This window comes from Neofelis nebulosa, chromosome 6, assembly GCF_028018385.1.
Source record: "Neofelis nebulosa isolate mNeoNeb1 chromosome 6, mNeoNeb1.pri, whole genome shotgun sequence".
Lineage (NCBI taxonomy): Eukaryota > Metazoa > Chordata > Mammalia > Carnivora > Felidae > Neofelis > Neofelis nebulosa.
In genome coordinates, this window is record NC_080787.1 from 104222565 (window position 1) to 104238072 (window position 15508).

At 45.9% G+C, this 15508-nt stretch overlaps 1 protein-coding gene across 8 annotated transcripts in view; it reads right to left on the reverse strand.

Annotated features, from left to right (window-relative positions):
- Positions 1-315: 315 nt before the first annotated feature.
- FYN (FYN proto-oncogene, Src family tyrosine kinase) overlaps positions 316-15508 on the reverse strand; it is a 217716-nt gene continuing 202523 nt past the window's right edge. For all 8 annotated transcript variants that reach the window (XM_058734998.1, XM_058734993.1, XM_058734999.1 and 5 more), the window contains 2 exons: positions 13406-13537; positions 316-1987 (listed from right to left, as the gene is read on the reverse strand). In XM_058734998.1, the coding sequence (XP_058590981.1) occupies positions 1779-1987; positions 13406-13537 (341 nt within the window). In that variant the 3' untranslated portion in view covers positions 316-1778. The remainder of the gene's footprint in view (positions 1988-13405; positions 13538-15508) is intronic.

Consider the following 15508-nt stretch of genomic DNA (forward strand, 5'->3'; position numbering starts at 1 on the left):
TGAAATTGTCTTTCTCCTACAAGTGGGATACAGAAAATTCCAGTTAGCGAAAGTGTCTGGTAGATGAAAATATTAAAGAATGCTTAATCTTGCTCTAATGATCCTCTGAACTAGCTAGACAACAGCCTAGCCCTTCTGGGGGGCGGGGCAGGGCAGGGGGAGAAGTCCCCACTCTCGGTGTTCTGAATGTTTCTGTCATTTGGAAATCATTGCACAATGGTTAAATTCACCAGGTAGCTCCTTGCCACCTGGCAGTGGGGCAGTGTCACTGTTCTAGCACCTTCCATGATTTAAACAAATGAACAAAAAAAAAAATTCAAATGTAAAATGCTCTCTTTTTAATTACTAAATTAAGAAAGTTAAACAATTTAAAAATGTAAACTCACAAATAAATCATAACAAAAAAAAGGAATTAAGATTTCAGAGTTGCTACCCAGTATTAAAAACTTAATAGAAATAGGTTTTTTGATTTGTTGTTAAACATGTAATTCAAGGTTGGTACAAACAGCAACTAAAAATGTAGTACTTTTTTTTTTTTTCCTTTTTCTTTCTTTCTTTCTTTCTTTTTTTTTTTTTTTGGTGCATCCCCATGAAATGTAAAGTAGTGCATAGTTATTCCACCGGAGACTTCTTGGACATATAGAAAGTCATTTCATTAGCAGTACAGGATGTTTTAAACACTTATTTTACAATGGGAAATGTACAACCCCCCACCCCCCCCCAAGTTTTAGTTGCATGAGAAAGTTTAGCAGGTTGCCAAGACTATAACGCTATGGGTTTTAGACCATTTAAATGTGGTTACAAGGTTTATTAAATAAAAAAAAAAAAGTTTGAAACATTTCAGCATTCATATTTTTGTACAAGAAGTACGTGTGGTTATCCACCTTCCAGTTCCCCTGGTGCTACTGGCTGTTGGCTTGCTTAAACACGCTTTTAGGTTTCAAGACCAAATTGCAGTTAAGTCAAAGCAAATACTGGAAACAGAACTTGTGAATCCAGCTCTGGAGCTGCTTTTGAAAAGAATCAAAGTAACGGCCATCTACAGGTACAATCATGAACCAAAAAAGTGCAATCTAAATTAAAAAAAAAAAAAAAGGATCATGCTTTGCAAAAGCCAAAAAGGATGCCACTGGTGTGCAGAGTAATACCAGGGCTTTTACGCAGATTTGGCAGTAAAATCCTCACTCTGGGTCCCGAAGCTTTATGGCCCGGGTTGGCCATGGTCTCCACATTAGCACCCACGTGGTGTATGTACAGGGACAGATATATATATATTCATATTTATAAAAAAGAAAAAAAAAAACCAAACACCTGTCCTGATTGGTTTTTGTTAAAACATGAAAAAAAATTTTATTGTTTTAGACAAAGAGGCCACTTTTGGAAAATAATACTTTTTTTTTTTTAGTTGAATCAGGTGAAGACAGTTAAAATCACATAGGATTTGCATTTTAAAAAAAGGAAAGCACTAGGATTGTTGGCACTGGAGTAACTATTTACACTGAACAGAGGTTTGGCCTTTTACATAACATCAATACAATGCATTTTCCAAAGTCTGAGAAATAACAAGGTTCTGTCTCGTATGCTTCACAGAGGAGGTTCGGATTTGGGGACAAGTGTCATTAATGAGGGCCATGGAAGTTCGTCAGCTTCAGAGTCACATGCAATCTGATCCAGGACGGCTCTCGCTGCTCGAGCAGCAGCCGGCTACGGAACTGAAAGCTAATGGGGAGGGGGCGGGGAAGCCTCTTGGATAAGGCCTCTCTCTGCAGACCCAGGTCTCACAGGTTTTCACCAGGCTGGTACTGGGGCTCTGTGGCGGTGAAGTAGTCTTCCAGGAAGCCCTGCAAGTACTCGAAAGTGGGCCGCTCCTCCGGGTCCTTTTTCCAGCAGTGGATCATGAGCTCGTGGAGAGAGATGGGGCAGTCCTGTGGACAGGGCATCCTGTAGCCGCGCTCCACCTGCTCCAGCACCTCCCGGTTGTTCATGCCTGCAAGACAAGGCAGTGAGTGTGGGCCCTGCCACTCCCCTTCCTTCTACTTTGAGCCTGCACGTGGTTCAAGGGGCACTGCTCCATTCAGAAATAAACAGGAAATGTGCAACTGCTACCGATGAATCTCAAAAGCATTGTGAGTGAAAGGAGCCAGACACAAAAGGCAACATACTGTATGATTCCGTTTCTGTGAAGTTCTAGTAAAAACAAAGCTACAGTGACAGAAAGCAGATCAGTGGTCGCCAGGGGTAAGGGGAGGAGAACGTCTGCACAGGGGCTGCAGGGCACACTGAGGGGTGATGGGAACCTTCGGTTTCAGGGCTCAGCAATCAACGGCTGTAAAGGCCAGATAGCAAATGTTTGAGGCTTAGTGGGCTGCATACGATCTCTGCCACAGATTATTTTTCTTAATAGCCCTTTAAAGACACACGAAAGAAAAAACAGGTGGGAGTTGGATTTGGCCCACAGACCATAACCTGCCAACTCCTGTTCTAGATCTCGTATGTGGCGGTGTGACTAGTTCATGTTTGTCAAAACTCATTGTGCTCCTAAAATGGTTGAATTCTATTGTTTGCAAATTACAATTCTGTGAAACTGATAAAAAATATGAATGAAGCAGGCAAAGAAACAGAAATCCATGGAATGAAACATACACTGTCCATGTTGATAGCATCTAGAAGCTCCACTTACGAACTTCGTAAGTTTGTTTTGCTTGTGCCCGGGCAAGCTTCTGGTGCCCCCCCGCCCCCCCAGCCCGCACCCCCAGCTGAGATCTGCCATCATGTCGGCAAGGCTGGGTACCATCTGGCCCAGCGACCCCGAGGTGCCCTGGGGTTTGGTGACTTTCATGGGGAGACAGGGCGCCTCCGGGGGCTGTGTTTACTGATGACCTTGGACAGGCCATCTATCATTTGAGACCTCTGTGACCCTCTGGGGGAACTGCCTAATGTTGCGAGCTCAGGCTGCACAAACAGGAGACAGTTGGGGAGACTGCTAACCCTTCTAGAGGACGCAGCCTCCCTGCACGTTGGCCTTCCTGACAAGAGCAGGAAATACCATACGTGGGGTGAGGGGAGCGCCCTGACCCTACTCCAATCACTGCCAGACACTATCCTCTACTTTTCCTTCCTTTTCCTGCCATATCGCATTCTGCCATCGCCTGCCAAGCACTTGTATGTTTTGGCTGCTCCCTTGGCCCCAAGTCTAATTTGGAATCTTTTCCAACCTCTGACCTGGTTTGTTTGTTTGTTTGTTTTAAACAAAATATGGTTTCAAGCCAGGCAGAAACTGAGATTTTTTTCCCCCTATCTCAGGGATACAACGAGAAGACCATAGCATATACACGAAGCAGTTTCCTTTAATTCTGGAGGAGCTGGGCCCAGGGCGTAACCTTGTCCTGACTTCTGGGGTCTGTTGCCATTCTTCTTGTTTTGTTGTTACTTCTGGACCTGGGTTTATCCTGTGGCCGCCAGCCATGGCCCCGTCAGTCACATGCCTGTACAAGCCCTTTTAGGATGCTTTCTTATTCTCTGCCACTGTAACTTCTTGTGATAAAATCCATATATTATTCCTGCTGTGTTGAAATAGGCTTTCAATTTAATTATTCTCGCATAACCTTGCTCATGTTTTGGGAGTGACGCCCCGTTTAGTGCGAGAGGTTTAATGAACCAATGTGGGCCCCCTGCCTCCATGCCATGCCTGATTTCACAGGTGCCCTCTTCAGTTGGGTGTTCGGTCAGCTCTGTGGCTAATTAGCTTAAATCCTCCTCCAACTGCTGAAAACTCATTTTGAAAACTCGGGATGGGGTGAGGAGCTGGAAGCAAGGGGGAAGAGCATGATGCTGCCAGGAGAACGTCCTGCAGACCTCTGGACAAATGGAGTGAGGGGCAGGGGACAGCATTTCCTTATCCACTGTCCCTAAATCCCACAGGATCTGCAAACCAGAAGTGCTGGTAATTCACTTGGCAGCAAAACTGATCTGAACTGACCTCATTCTGGCCATAAAACCTGAGGCTATTTACTATTTTTGTTGATTCATACACCCTGCTACAGAAATAAGAATGTATTTGAGTACGGACTTCTGCTTCAGACTCTCCTGGGATGTTATATAATGAATGGTCCATGCACTGTATGCATGTTCTTTAAAAGAAAAAAAAAAAAAGTCTGACTCTGAAGCACATATGGGCCCGAGAGTTGTGGCTGGGAGCCTCTGGCCCGAGCGGTGGCAGCAAGAACAAGTACATCCCAGGCCAGAAAGGCGAGGGAGAGAGGGTAATCTCTTGTGAGGACTGGCATTCTCTAAAGCCTCTGCTCTGTGTTTTACTACAGTCCTTGGTTTTATAATCTCTCAGAAGCCATATGACCCAAACCTGCAGAAATGCCCCCTTGTCTCTGCCCCTGCCAGGAGCCTGTAGGAACTGGGAGGAAAGACAGGCAGAAGGTCTGAACATCAGAAGGCCTGACAGGCCCCTTCCGGAGATGGTTTCCCCACCCCACCTCCCCGCCCCCAAACGCCTTCTAATGCTTTATCCTGGCATTGAGACTGTCCAAAATGGCACCACAGAGTTTAATTAATCATTCTCCAATTGCTCTGTGGGGTTTAGGTCAGTAAATGTTTCATTTCATTAAAAAACAAACTACTCAAATGGAAAGATTTCATGTATTTCTTTAAACTCTTAATCCAATCTCTGCCAATGGAAAGTTTAATTGGCCACTTGGGTCAGGCCTATTTTTCCAGCGCTCAGCCCAAGTCCCAGACACAGCAGATAGAATAACTTGACCTGGGGCGCCTGGGTGGCTCAGTTGGTTAAGCGTCCGACTTCAGCTCAGGTCACGATCTCGCGGTCCGTGAGTTTGAGCCCCGCGTCGAGCTCTGGGCTGATGGCTCAGAGCCTGGAGCCTGCTTCCAATTCTGTGTGTGTCTCTCTCTCTGCCCCTCCCCCGTTCATGCTCTGTCTCTCTCTGTCTCAAAAATAAATAAACGTTAAAAAAAAAAAAAAAAAAAAGAATAACTTGACCCTATACCTGTAGCATCCCCCGAGACAGCCTGCTTCCTGGGCGGCTGTAGCCAGGGGGACCCACGTAGGCCACCAGCAGGCCCATGCCGGCAGTCACGTGCCTGCTCCTTGTCTCGCTCCTCCTCTTTCTTCTCTTCTCATGCCTCCTCTCCCTGGGCCTCTCAGAGCGCAGGGACCATATGTAACCAATTCCACACACTGGGCCAAAGCGAAACATACCAATGACAGCTTTGCCAGAAAAGCGGTAAACAAGATAATACACCGGCTGGTGACGACAGCGTGAGCGGGATCGGCTCTTTTCCAACAGTCCGTAAGCCAGAGCCCACACGGCTGACCTGCGGATGGCACCTTCACAACCCTGCACAATCGAGAGCTTGCCCGCCAAGCAAGGCTTAGGCTAGTTTTTACTATACAAACAACTGCCGGATTAAGGGGGTTCATATTGAAAAGAATAGTTTCCTCAGCAATAAGAATAATTTTGAAAAATCATTTCAAGAATTTGTTTCTCTTTTTTCTCCCTTTTCATTGGGGAGAATGCTAGCAGAGAAAGAGAAAAGACAGAAGCTTTAAAACATGGCACACGGGCATGTTTTAGGGAAATGCGGTCATCAACAGTTTGGGCCTCCGCGTTTCCTGGTAGGGGCTGCAATACAGACCCTTTTTCAGTGGGAGGGTGGCCTCCACCACCAGTCGTGGCTGACTGTGGGAGGTGTCATATTCACAAAGCAAAGCTGGGTGTGTGCCCTGCTTCCCAACCTTCACATCGGAGGAGGTCCTAGGGGCTGGGGCCTCAACCCCGTCGTCTTCTGACCCCGCCGTGCGGCCCCTGTCCTCTCACGGCGTGGGAAAATGGGCCCCTCATAGGGTACTGCTTAATGGTCCTCAGTCCACGGAAACCTGTGGGGCCTGCTGGCTGTCCCAGGGTTTGCTTTCAGATTCCTCTTCCCCAGATCCTCCACCGGGCCTCCTGTCACCACGGATTTCGGGCTTGCCCGGACATGGTCAGGGAGAGAGCATTGTTTCTAGTCGGTCTGCCCAAAGCACTACAGCTGAGACTCTGCAGCCAAGTGGACTGTACTCACTTCCTGTTGTTAGGACTAGATTGTCCTTTCTAAATCATTTTGCTGGCTTCCTCCTGATTTCCGAATTAGGGTCAAGCTTCCAACTCTCACTATCGATTTTCCTGTGTGTGTGTGTGTGTGTGTGTGTGTGTGTGTGTGTGTGTTTTCTTTCCCTTTGCTCTTTGTTGTCTTTTTCCCTCCTCTTCTTTTAAACTTTCCTATTCTTCTCCTCTAAGCTACATATTAACTCAGTAAAGCCTCCCTTCCTTCTTTTCTTTTAGGTTCTTTAGAGAAGGAGAAAAAAAACCAACCCTCATTTTCACTGGCAGAGCCGCTGCACTACTTCTGACTCTGTATCCTCTCACGGGGTCTCTCAACAGATGACCTGACCTCCCCCGGCCTCAGTTTCTTCATTTGTCAACAAAATTGTCAACATTTGTCAACTGTGCTCTTAGCTGTTTGAAAAAAAGACTTCAAACTTCTATGACAGAAGAGGGTTTTGCTTTACGGCTTCCCGTTTGTGCAGCCTCCTAATATGGATCTCGGAGGGGCCATCTCTGCACCATCAGGGATTTTCCCTGTTACCGGATCAAGGCTGCATCTGGATTTGACCATGGGTTGCAGGAACCTGGATTTTTGTGCCATGGAAAAATTAAGCACTTTAACAATGGGCATGATGTTAGGTTATCAGACATCAAGATTACTTTTGCAAACTGAGCTTTTCATTCAAAGGACATTATGCTCTATTGTGCATAAGGCTTTCGTCAGAGGCTCCCCCTTGCTTCTCTGCATAAACCCTGTAAAAATCTTCTTCTGTTTACTCGTCTGTGTCTGTTGAGCAGTGCTGTGCTAATGCCAGGGGAAGGAGAGCTATGCTAATGGTGCTTGCTCAGCACGAGCCTGTGCTACCAGACCGTCACGTGCTCTAGTTGTCTTACTGGGCGACAATCAGGATGTGTCACGTCAGGTCTGGTGAAGGATCAAAGTACAAATTTAGGGCAGACAGATGCTGATCAAAGAGCATAATGAAAATAAAGGAGTGACATTGAGAAGGCACAATAATGAGTGGTTTTGTTTCTCTTGCCCCATTTTTACCAGATACCCTCAGGGCAGCTGCTTTTATTATTTATTTATTTAGTTAATTTTTAAAAAATGTTTATTTTTGAGACAGAGAGAGAGAGAGAGAGAGAGAGAGAGAGAGAGACAGACAGCAAGCACAAGCGGGGGAGGGGCAGAGAGAGACAGGGGGAAAGAGGATCTGAAGTGAGCTCCACGCTGACAGCAGAGAGCCCAACGTGGGACTTACATTCAATGAACCTGAGATCATGACCTGAGCTGAAGTTGGGCACTTAACCGACTGAGTCCCCCAGGCGCCCAGGGCAGCTGTTTTTATTAAGTCTGCTATATTAGTAAATACAGAAGTGACAGCTACTTAGGTGCCATGATACACAATTTTAAAGTTGACCATGCAGTGCTGAGAAGAACTCTTTTGTCCCAGAAAAGAAGTGAGGAAGGGGGTGAGGGTGTCCATTGGGAAGGCCATGGAAACACAGCTGAAATGAAGGGCAGCAGAATGCAGGGCTCAGGAATGGAAAGTTCCTCTCCGGCTGCCCTCTCCACCTGCATTTTCCTCCCCTCCTTTCTTCCCTCGCCAGCCACACTGGCTGAGAGAAATCTTGTAAGGATAGGTGGCAACATGACTCCTGGGCATCCAGGCAGGATTTCCTCTCTGGGGGAACGTCATGAGCTGAAAGGAGAAGCCCTGGGGACTGTGGATGGGCGTGGAGAGGGCACAGGGCAAAGCACCCCTGGCTGACAGTTTTCATTCTGCTTCCCATTTTCCTGCTGGAAAGTCTAATCACTTCCCACCCCAAGAAAAATCTGCTCTGTCGGCATGCTGAGCACAGCAGGAATAGTAAGAGTGCAGGTGATGAAAATGGGCTGCTGAACACAGAGGAATGTATATCTACGATTCAGGGCATCTGAGTGGGGCAGAGGGAGGAGAAGGGCAGGATTTCTAATTCTCTAAGGAAGGTGGCTTCTAGTTTCACTAATTTCCTTTGCCTCTTCGAGCCACTGTCAGGTGACTGGATATATTCATGAAAGCCAGGCAGCTGTCACTTATTTAAAAGATTTGAAAGTGCTTCAAATGCACGGACAAATGTGATGCACTTAAGAAAATGATCTTGCTTTGCTAGATCCTGCCAAAGTCACAAAGCAGGTGTTCAGTTGAGAGCCAGGGCACAGGATGGCCAGAACATTCTGCCTAGAACAGGGTGGAACATGGTGTTTCAACTGACCACAGTGTCCACTTCCCAGAACAACTCTGAGGACAGAGATTATCTCGTGGCTGGGACAATACATGCTATATTTACGTGTGGAGATGATGGAATAGAGTTGAAGGCTTTAAAGGTTCTCAGCCAAACTAAAAAATCTTGTTTCAAAAACCTCATAGGCATAATCTGTTTTTTGGGTTTTTTTGCTATCCCAACTATCCGTCCATCAATCCATCCATTGATACATCCAGCCATCTATCCATCGATCAATCAATCCATTCATCCATCGCTCCACATGCTTACACTTATTGAGAGTCTACTATGGGGAGACACTGCTGAGCACTGGCAACATATAAAGGAGCTCCTGTCCCTTGGCAGCTCAGAGCTGCTGTGAAATACAGACACACAGTCAGGGACTTTGACAGAGATGTACCAGGTATCACAGAAGTGAGCACAAGGGGCGAGCCACTTGGTATGGACACGAAGAAAGCTACACGGAGGAGGTGATGGCTGGGCTGGGCTTTGAAGGATTCTGAGGCAGGCAGTGAAGCCGAGAGAGCGACTCACAGGTCAGAGGGAAGGGCTGGGGGTGGCGAGAGAGAACTCACGTCAGATCACGTCACTCCTGCTCTAGCCCTTCAGTGACTCCCCATCTCACTAACGGTGAAAGTTAAAGTCCTACTAAGCACCTAGGAAGGCCCCATCTGATCTACCTGGGGGCCTCTCAGACCTCCTGTTCCTTCAGCTCCAGCCGCACTGGCCTCCCGTTTTCAGGGTCTTGCTGTCTCTGGGATCCTCTGAAGAAAGACTCCCTGCCACACAGCTACCTGGCTAGCCTTGCTTCTTTCCAGGCCTTTCCTCAGATGCCACCCTCCACCCCCTTCTCCGCTTTATTTTTCTCCATGCTTATTACCACCCAGCCAATACCGAACATAGTCAGCTTATTATCTTGGTTCATTGTCTGTCTCTTCCAAGAAGAATAAACACTCGTGAGGGCACGAGTTTCTGTCTGTAGGCTGAGTGCTGTACTCCTGGTGTGTGAACAGTTCCTGGCATACAGTAGGTGCTCAATAAATATTAAGCATGTGGAGCATGTGGAATGACTCCGGGAGATTTTTTTTTCCCCCTCAAGGAAAGGGTTATTAAGGACTATGCAAAGCTAAGTCTTCTGGAGTTTCTCTGGAAGGTGAAGGGAAGCCACAGACATTTTTAACTGGGAGAGTAAGATAACCGGGTCTCTGTTTTCTAGGATAACAACCTGGTGGTGACAGTGACAGAATGGGTGGAGGGGAGGAGAAACTGAAGCGGAAGTCCCACGAAGAGGTCACTGCAGAGTGGATGACAGCCTGACACAGGGCAGTGGAGGCAGAGAGGAAAAGGACGAGGTGAGGGAGGTTTTGAAGGTGACATGATGGCTTAAAATGTGGAACTCTGATTTTATGCATCAACCCCAGAAAACTCCTTCTACGTGCGTGTTTTCATTTCTCACATAAACAACCCCATCGGTACAAAATCCATTCTAATCTTGACGCAAAGAATGGTTCTGCACCTTGGCTCACAGAAAAGCAAGTTATACTGCTGGGCCTAGAATGTGTTCAGGTCAGGCTGCTCCCAGGGAACCTGTAAAACTGAGTGGTTCTTTGCAACCGTGTGCATCTCTGTGGCAAATCTCGGAAGCAACCTTTGTCTGGGAGGGTGGTGTGTGCGACTCCTGTCCGCTGCCTCCCTGTTAATCTCAGCGTCACACTTCCGTATTTTTTTCTTTGGCTCCAAGGCTGTCATTCAGTTTGAGATTGTCCTTTTAATCCATTCCTTTTTCAGAACCAGCTAACCGACCAGGCGGCCCATGTTTCATTGTCTCCTCAACCCTTCTGCTCTTCATGGGGTCACACCTCACATACTCCATTCTAAGCTTCTTCTCTGATTCTCCCTTCTGGAACTTCTCTCGTGCTGGGCAAATATGCCTGGCAAGCTTTATGAGCCCACGGAGAAGTCATCTCCCTTCCCTTGACCTCATCCTAGTCGTGCAGCCAAAGTACCTTTTCTCTGTGTGAAGGTGACAGAAGGTCATTCTCAGGTGTGAAAGAATTCAGGAAAATACCGCCACCTACCGTTCTTGCAAAAGGAATTGCTTAAAAATATACCGTAGCCAACTGCAAAATTTCTACATTGCGATGTCGGCACGAGGGATAGGCACTGGGACTCTATCCTCGGGTACCACCGACAGACACGAGGTTTCGGTGCGGCAGAGAAGCCATGCCTTGGCACACATTGACTCGGCCACGCCAACACCGAGGATGTGGACAGGAAGGTCCTTCCTTGCACAGTGACATCTGGATGAAGCTTAATGATGCTGTGCCTTAGGAACTGTTATCCTTCATTAAGGTAATAATCCTGTAATTGGAATTCCTCTGTAAAAGCCTCTCCCTCAAGAAGAGTTTACTGTAAGATACAGAAGTCCAATTAAATAGGATTATAACTACATTAGAAAACAACAACAAGAAAAACACCCAAGAAGCACCCATGGCTAGGAACGGGCCTGGAAACCATCTTCTGTGGCTGTTTGTGGGCGAGGGGCAGCTCAGGCCACTCGCCTGCTGACAAAGCTCCCCTGGCCACTGCTGCCGACCAGCCAGGCCCCAGAGCCTCCCCGTGGTAGCACGTGAGGCCCTCGCCCGGGGCCTTTCCAGCCGCACTTCCAGGCTTCACGTCATGGCCCTCAAATTCCTTATTCCTGCAGCTCCTTGAACAAGCACCGTTGTCCCAGGCTTTGCTGCCTTCCCGCATGCTGGTCCTTGTCTGGAACCTTCTTCCCTCTTCCTTGACTTGAGGAGGAGGCCCTACTTGCTTCCTTCTCCATGAAGCTTCCCAGACAGAACCTGTCCTCTTACCCTCACAGACTCAGGGCAGCTCTCCAAGCCTTCCGCACGTCAGCAGCTGCTCATAGTACAGAACTATGCATAATAAAGTACACAGTTCTCGTTTCAAACTCCTTTGCCACCCTCACAGGATTCTGAGGGAAAGGTCCCTCTGTAGATACCTGACCCCACTATCAGAATTAAGATTCGAGGCCCACAGGGAGTAAATCCAAGTAATCCACTCCTTGAGGATCATTTCCTCTAATAATAGATAAGTAGCAGGAAAGACTGATGTCTTCCTGGATTTGATGCATCTTTTTTATCTGACTGTAAATTCCATGAGTGCTGGGACTACATTTGTTTATTTGCTCATTGTTCTATCCCAGGCAACCAGAACAGTGCCTCACTCCAGGAAGGCTTTAATCAGTTTCCTGAGAGTGTGAAATGTCTTATTTGTACTCATTTCCTAGGTAGAGTAAGATGCCCGGTGCAGTTCACACTCACCGACGCTCTGCTGAATGAATGAACACTAGTCTGAGTTCTAAAATAAGGCCGTTTTCTTTATGCTAGAACCAAACTTGGTAAAAGACTCTCCCTAGAAGCACACACCTGCCTGCCTTTCCTGAGGCCCCAGCCCCTGCGCCTTTGTCTGGGTTTCTGTGTGCAACCCTGAGAAACAAAAAGCGGCTTTGTATCACTGAAAGGAAAGCCTTTACAAAATGCAAAACAACATTAACCTTTTCCCCTTCACTGCATTCAACACACTGCCCAACCGTAAACCTGGGGGATTCAGGGAGAAATTGGTTCAAAATTCAGGCCAAAAAAAAAAAAAAAAAAAGGAAAAAAAAAAAAAGATGCCTTTTATCTTCAAAATCCCAAGACCTGCACATTTTCCCCCTTGAGAAGCAACTCAAAAACGCCCCTGCTGTGCTCCAGGCCCCTCTCGGGCAGCCCTTTCTTGCATACTGCTTGGCTCTCTTGGAGAGCCTGTCCACTGGTGCATGCTGGGAGGAGCTGCCCCCGCAGCAGGAGAACGGACTTCCACCTGCATCTCGAAAGGCCCAGGGCTGGCGCTTCAGAGACACGGAAATTTGTCCATTTTGTCTCTGTGCCAGCCTGGCTCTCCTAGGAGTCTCAAGGCCACGCCAACCTGAAAAAAGATCCTCTTTGCTTCTCTGCATTCTCTGAAAATGACCAGAAATAATCATAAAAACGAACAAAGGGATTACAAATTAATCTGCCCTCGCTGTCTCCTCTGACTGCAAAGATAGAATTACAAACCCAGGATTTGCAAAAGACCTCAATTCCTCATTAATCTCCACTATCGTTTCTATCTTGACTATTTTTTTTTTTTTTAAGCTCCTTTCTTAGGCAGGGAATGAGGGGGAGCTATGTTCTTTCTTCACTCAACAGTAACTGAAAAATATGTCCTTAACATTTCAGAAAGCAGATTGTCCATGTGCTGTAATATAACCACTAAAGCGTGGAGGTGAAATGGCACGAGTGTCCTTTATGTCACCATCTGTCGAAATTAATGAATTTAAGTGTGGAAAACCTAAATCTGTGGTTTCTTTGAAAAGCATGAATCTGACAATCCTGAAAAATTCCAGGGCCTAAGAATCTCTAATTTCTTTATGTTGCACTTGTTGTTCTAGGGCATATTTTGACTGTTTAGCACAGGGCAGTTAGTGGCCTCTAAACTGTGTTTCGCATGTGCCTCTGCTCTCTATGGCCATCTGGAGCTGGGGCCTGCAGAGAGAACAGGTCCCGGCATTTTCCCCGCCAGGTTCACTCCATGGGTCAATGCTACAGTGTAATCAAAAAGCACATCTCTTTCCTGGAAGTGTCTGCAAACTCGATTTGGGTTGAGTTTCTGCCAGCCACATTTCTGCTCCTGGAGCCACGGATGCACACTCCTACTGAGAGAGGAGAGATTCCATGCACTGGGGTGGACTGCAACCTCATATGAGCTGCTGTTCACATGACTCCTGGCATACAGTGCATGGTAGCTGCTTGCCTGCATGATGTCCATGGTGGCTCCCAGTTCTGCTTTCCCATGGCTAAATACCTGTTCGTGTTCTTTAAACTCGTGCACAGCAGAAAGCTGAGGATGGGGCTTAGAAGGCAAACTGAGAAGTGTCCCCAGATGCTGCTGAGACAGCATCCAATTGGAGGCCCATTGCTGCCAGGTCCCGCCCTTACCTGGGTATGGCACTCTTCCTTTGGTGACCAGCTCTGTGAGTAAGATTCCGAAAGACCATACGTCAGACTTGATCGTGAACCTCCCGTACAGGGCTGCTTCGGGGGCCGTCCACTTAATGGGGAACTTTGCACCTGCAGAAAGAACATGTGATTGATTACTTGGCAGGCAGAGAGCATATGGCACCGGGTATGGGGCTGGGGAGGAAGAGTGCTAGGAACCACTTTCACAGGAGCAAGTTCATAGAGGAGGAGGAGAAAGTGGTCAATAAGGAAATGGAGTACAACTGACTACAATTGAGCAGCTGTGGGGTCTAGTGCTGGCTCTGTGACCTTAAGCAAGCTAGTTTAATGTTAATTTGCCCACCAAAGGGTTGGGAGTTCAAAGCTCCTTAAAGCTCTGGTTTCTAGAAACTGGAATCTATGATCACACTGAATGTCACAGGTTTGGTCTGGATAAGGGGCTGACCTGCAATTTAGGGAACTCATTTCATACGTCTTTTCTTTTGCTTTGAAATTATGTCATATTTTAATAAATATATATAGTATTAAATCATAATGCTAATCTCATGAATTCTTTGATATAGAAGGACCAGAGTGTGTTCTTACGAGGTACATAAAAACCAAATCAAACCACCGTGATTGTCTCAAGGTGAAGACAATTTACTGTAGCCCATGTATTTTGTTGAAATGGGCTCTATTTCCCAAGGCTTCCTATATCCATAGCAGAGAAATGATTTTGCCTTTGGCTACTTCCCTCCACCTTTTCTCCCTGAGAGTGGCCATCTTTGCTTCTGGGATAGTTTTTTCTTTTGTACTATATGATCTCTTGTTTACCGCCCAACCTTTCTCCTACCAGCCCGAGAGGGTACTATTTAATAATGTTTGCTTTCAAAGAGCAGTCTTGCCTCAGTGACTATCTTAGGAGTCTGATTTCTCAAGACCAAGCAGCAAATTCACGCCAGTCAGGAGAATCTTTTCTTTGAAATTTCTCTGATCATTAAAAGAATCTTCTCTCCAATCTAAAAGGAAGGCTGTTCTTTATAAGGCCAGTTGTGTGTATGGGGAATTAAAATTGATTCGGCAGCCTGTGCGCTCACGTATTAGGCTCAGCAATTATAAAGCAGTTCTAGATATCTCATTGAACAAACTGAAAGAAAAACACAAGGAATTTTTGTTACTGATATAAACACAATTGTATGTTAAAAGCATGTTAATTTTACATAGGAGCTCCTAAAAAAACCATACAAAGGCTGACAGAATCACAAATTTTTGTGGTATCTTCTATGAAAAGTCACAATGTGCAAAAGTGGCAAATAATTAAAATCTTTAAATTAGTATGGTTTTAATAACCAGAGGTATGATAAATTACAGCAATTAGATTTTTGTTTTAAACACAGTACATGATAACATCTTTAGCAAATCTGCCCTGGCATTTTCTGGCAATATAATTTTCCTCTCCATCTCTTTTATGCCAGTGTGAAATGAAATTAAAAAAAAAAAAATCCTACTATTTCATTATGTGGCATCTCACATTTACACTGGAGCAGAGAAGTTATTCTATGGTTTTCTTTTCCTTTTATGCACGGAGTTATTTTTAATTAGCTGTGTTTCTCAAGCATAATTATTTCTATCTTTCCTTAAGTGCTGCATGATTCCACACAAGGCCTGGTATTCTCTGAACAGTCATTTTGTTTTTAAAGTTTCTTTCAAAGCGTTCTTCTGTGTGAGAACCTACCCTCGAGCATTCTGTTCACGCAGCTTTGGACTCTGAGCCGCTGGGATTAATGTGATAGATTTTCTTCAGTGTCGAGAACAGACTTTGCCCTGGACCAAACCTCAGCTGGAGTTCTCTTATTTCAGAGAATTAAAGGTATATTAAATTCATTCCTATTTAAACTATCTCTTGAGCCAAATGGCTTGGAAATCTATGTCCATCTCTAAAAGCAAAAAGAACTTTTTTTTCTCCCTTGTGCAGATACGACTCCTGTAAATAAAATGACAAACAAAAGGAGCCTTTCTTCCCTTCTTGGAATCATTCAACATTCGTGAAGGTGTGTATGATGCTAACAGTAAACCGCTCAAAATTTGGATAAAGTCACTTTG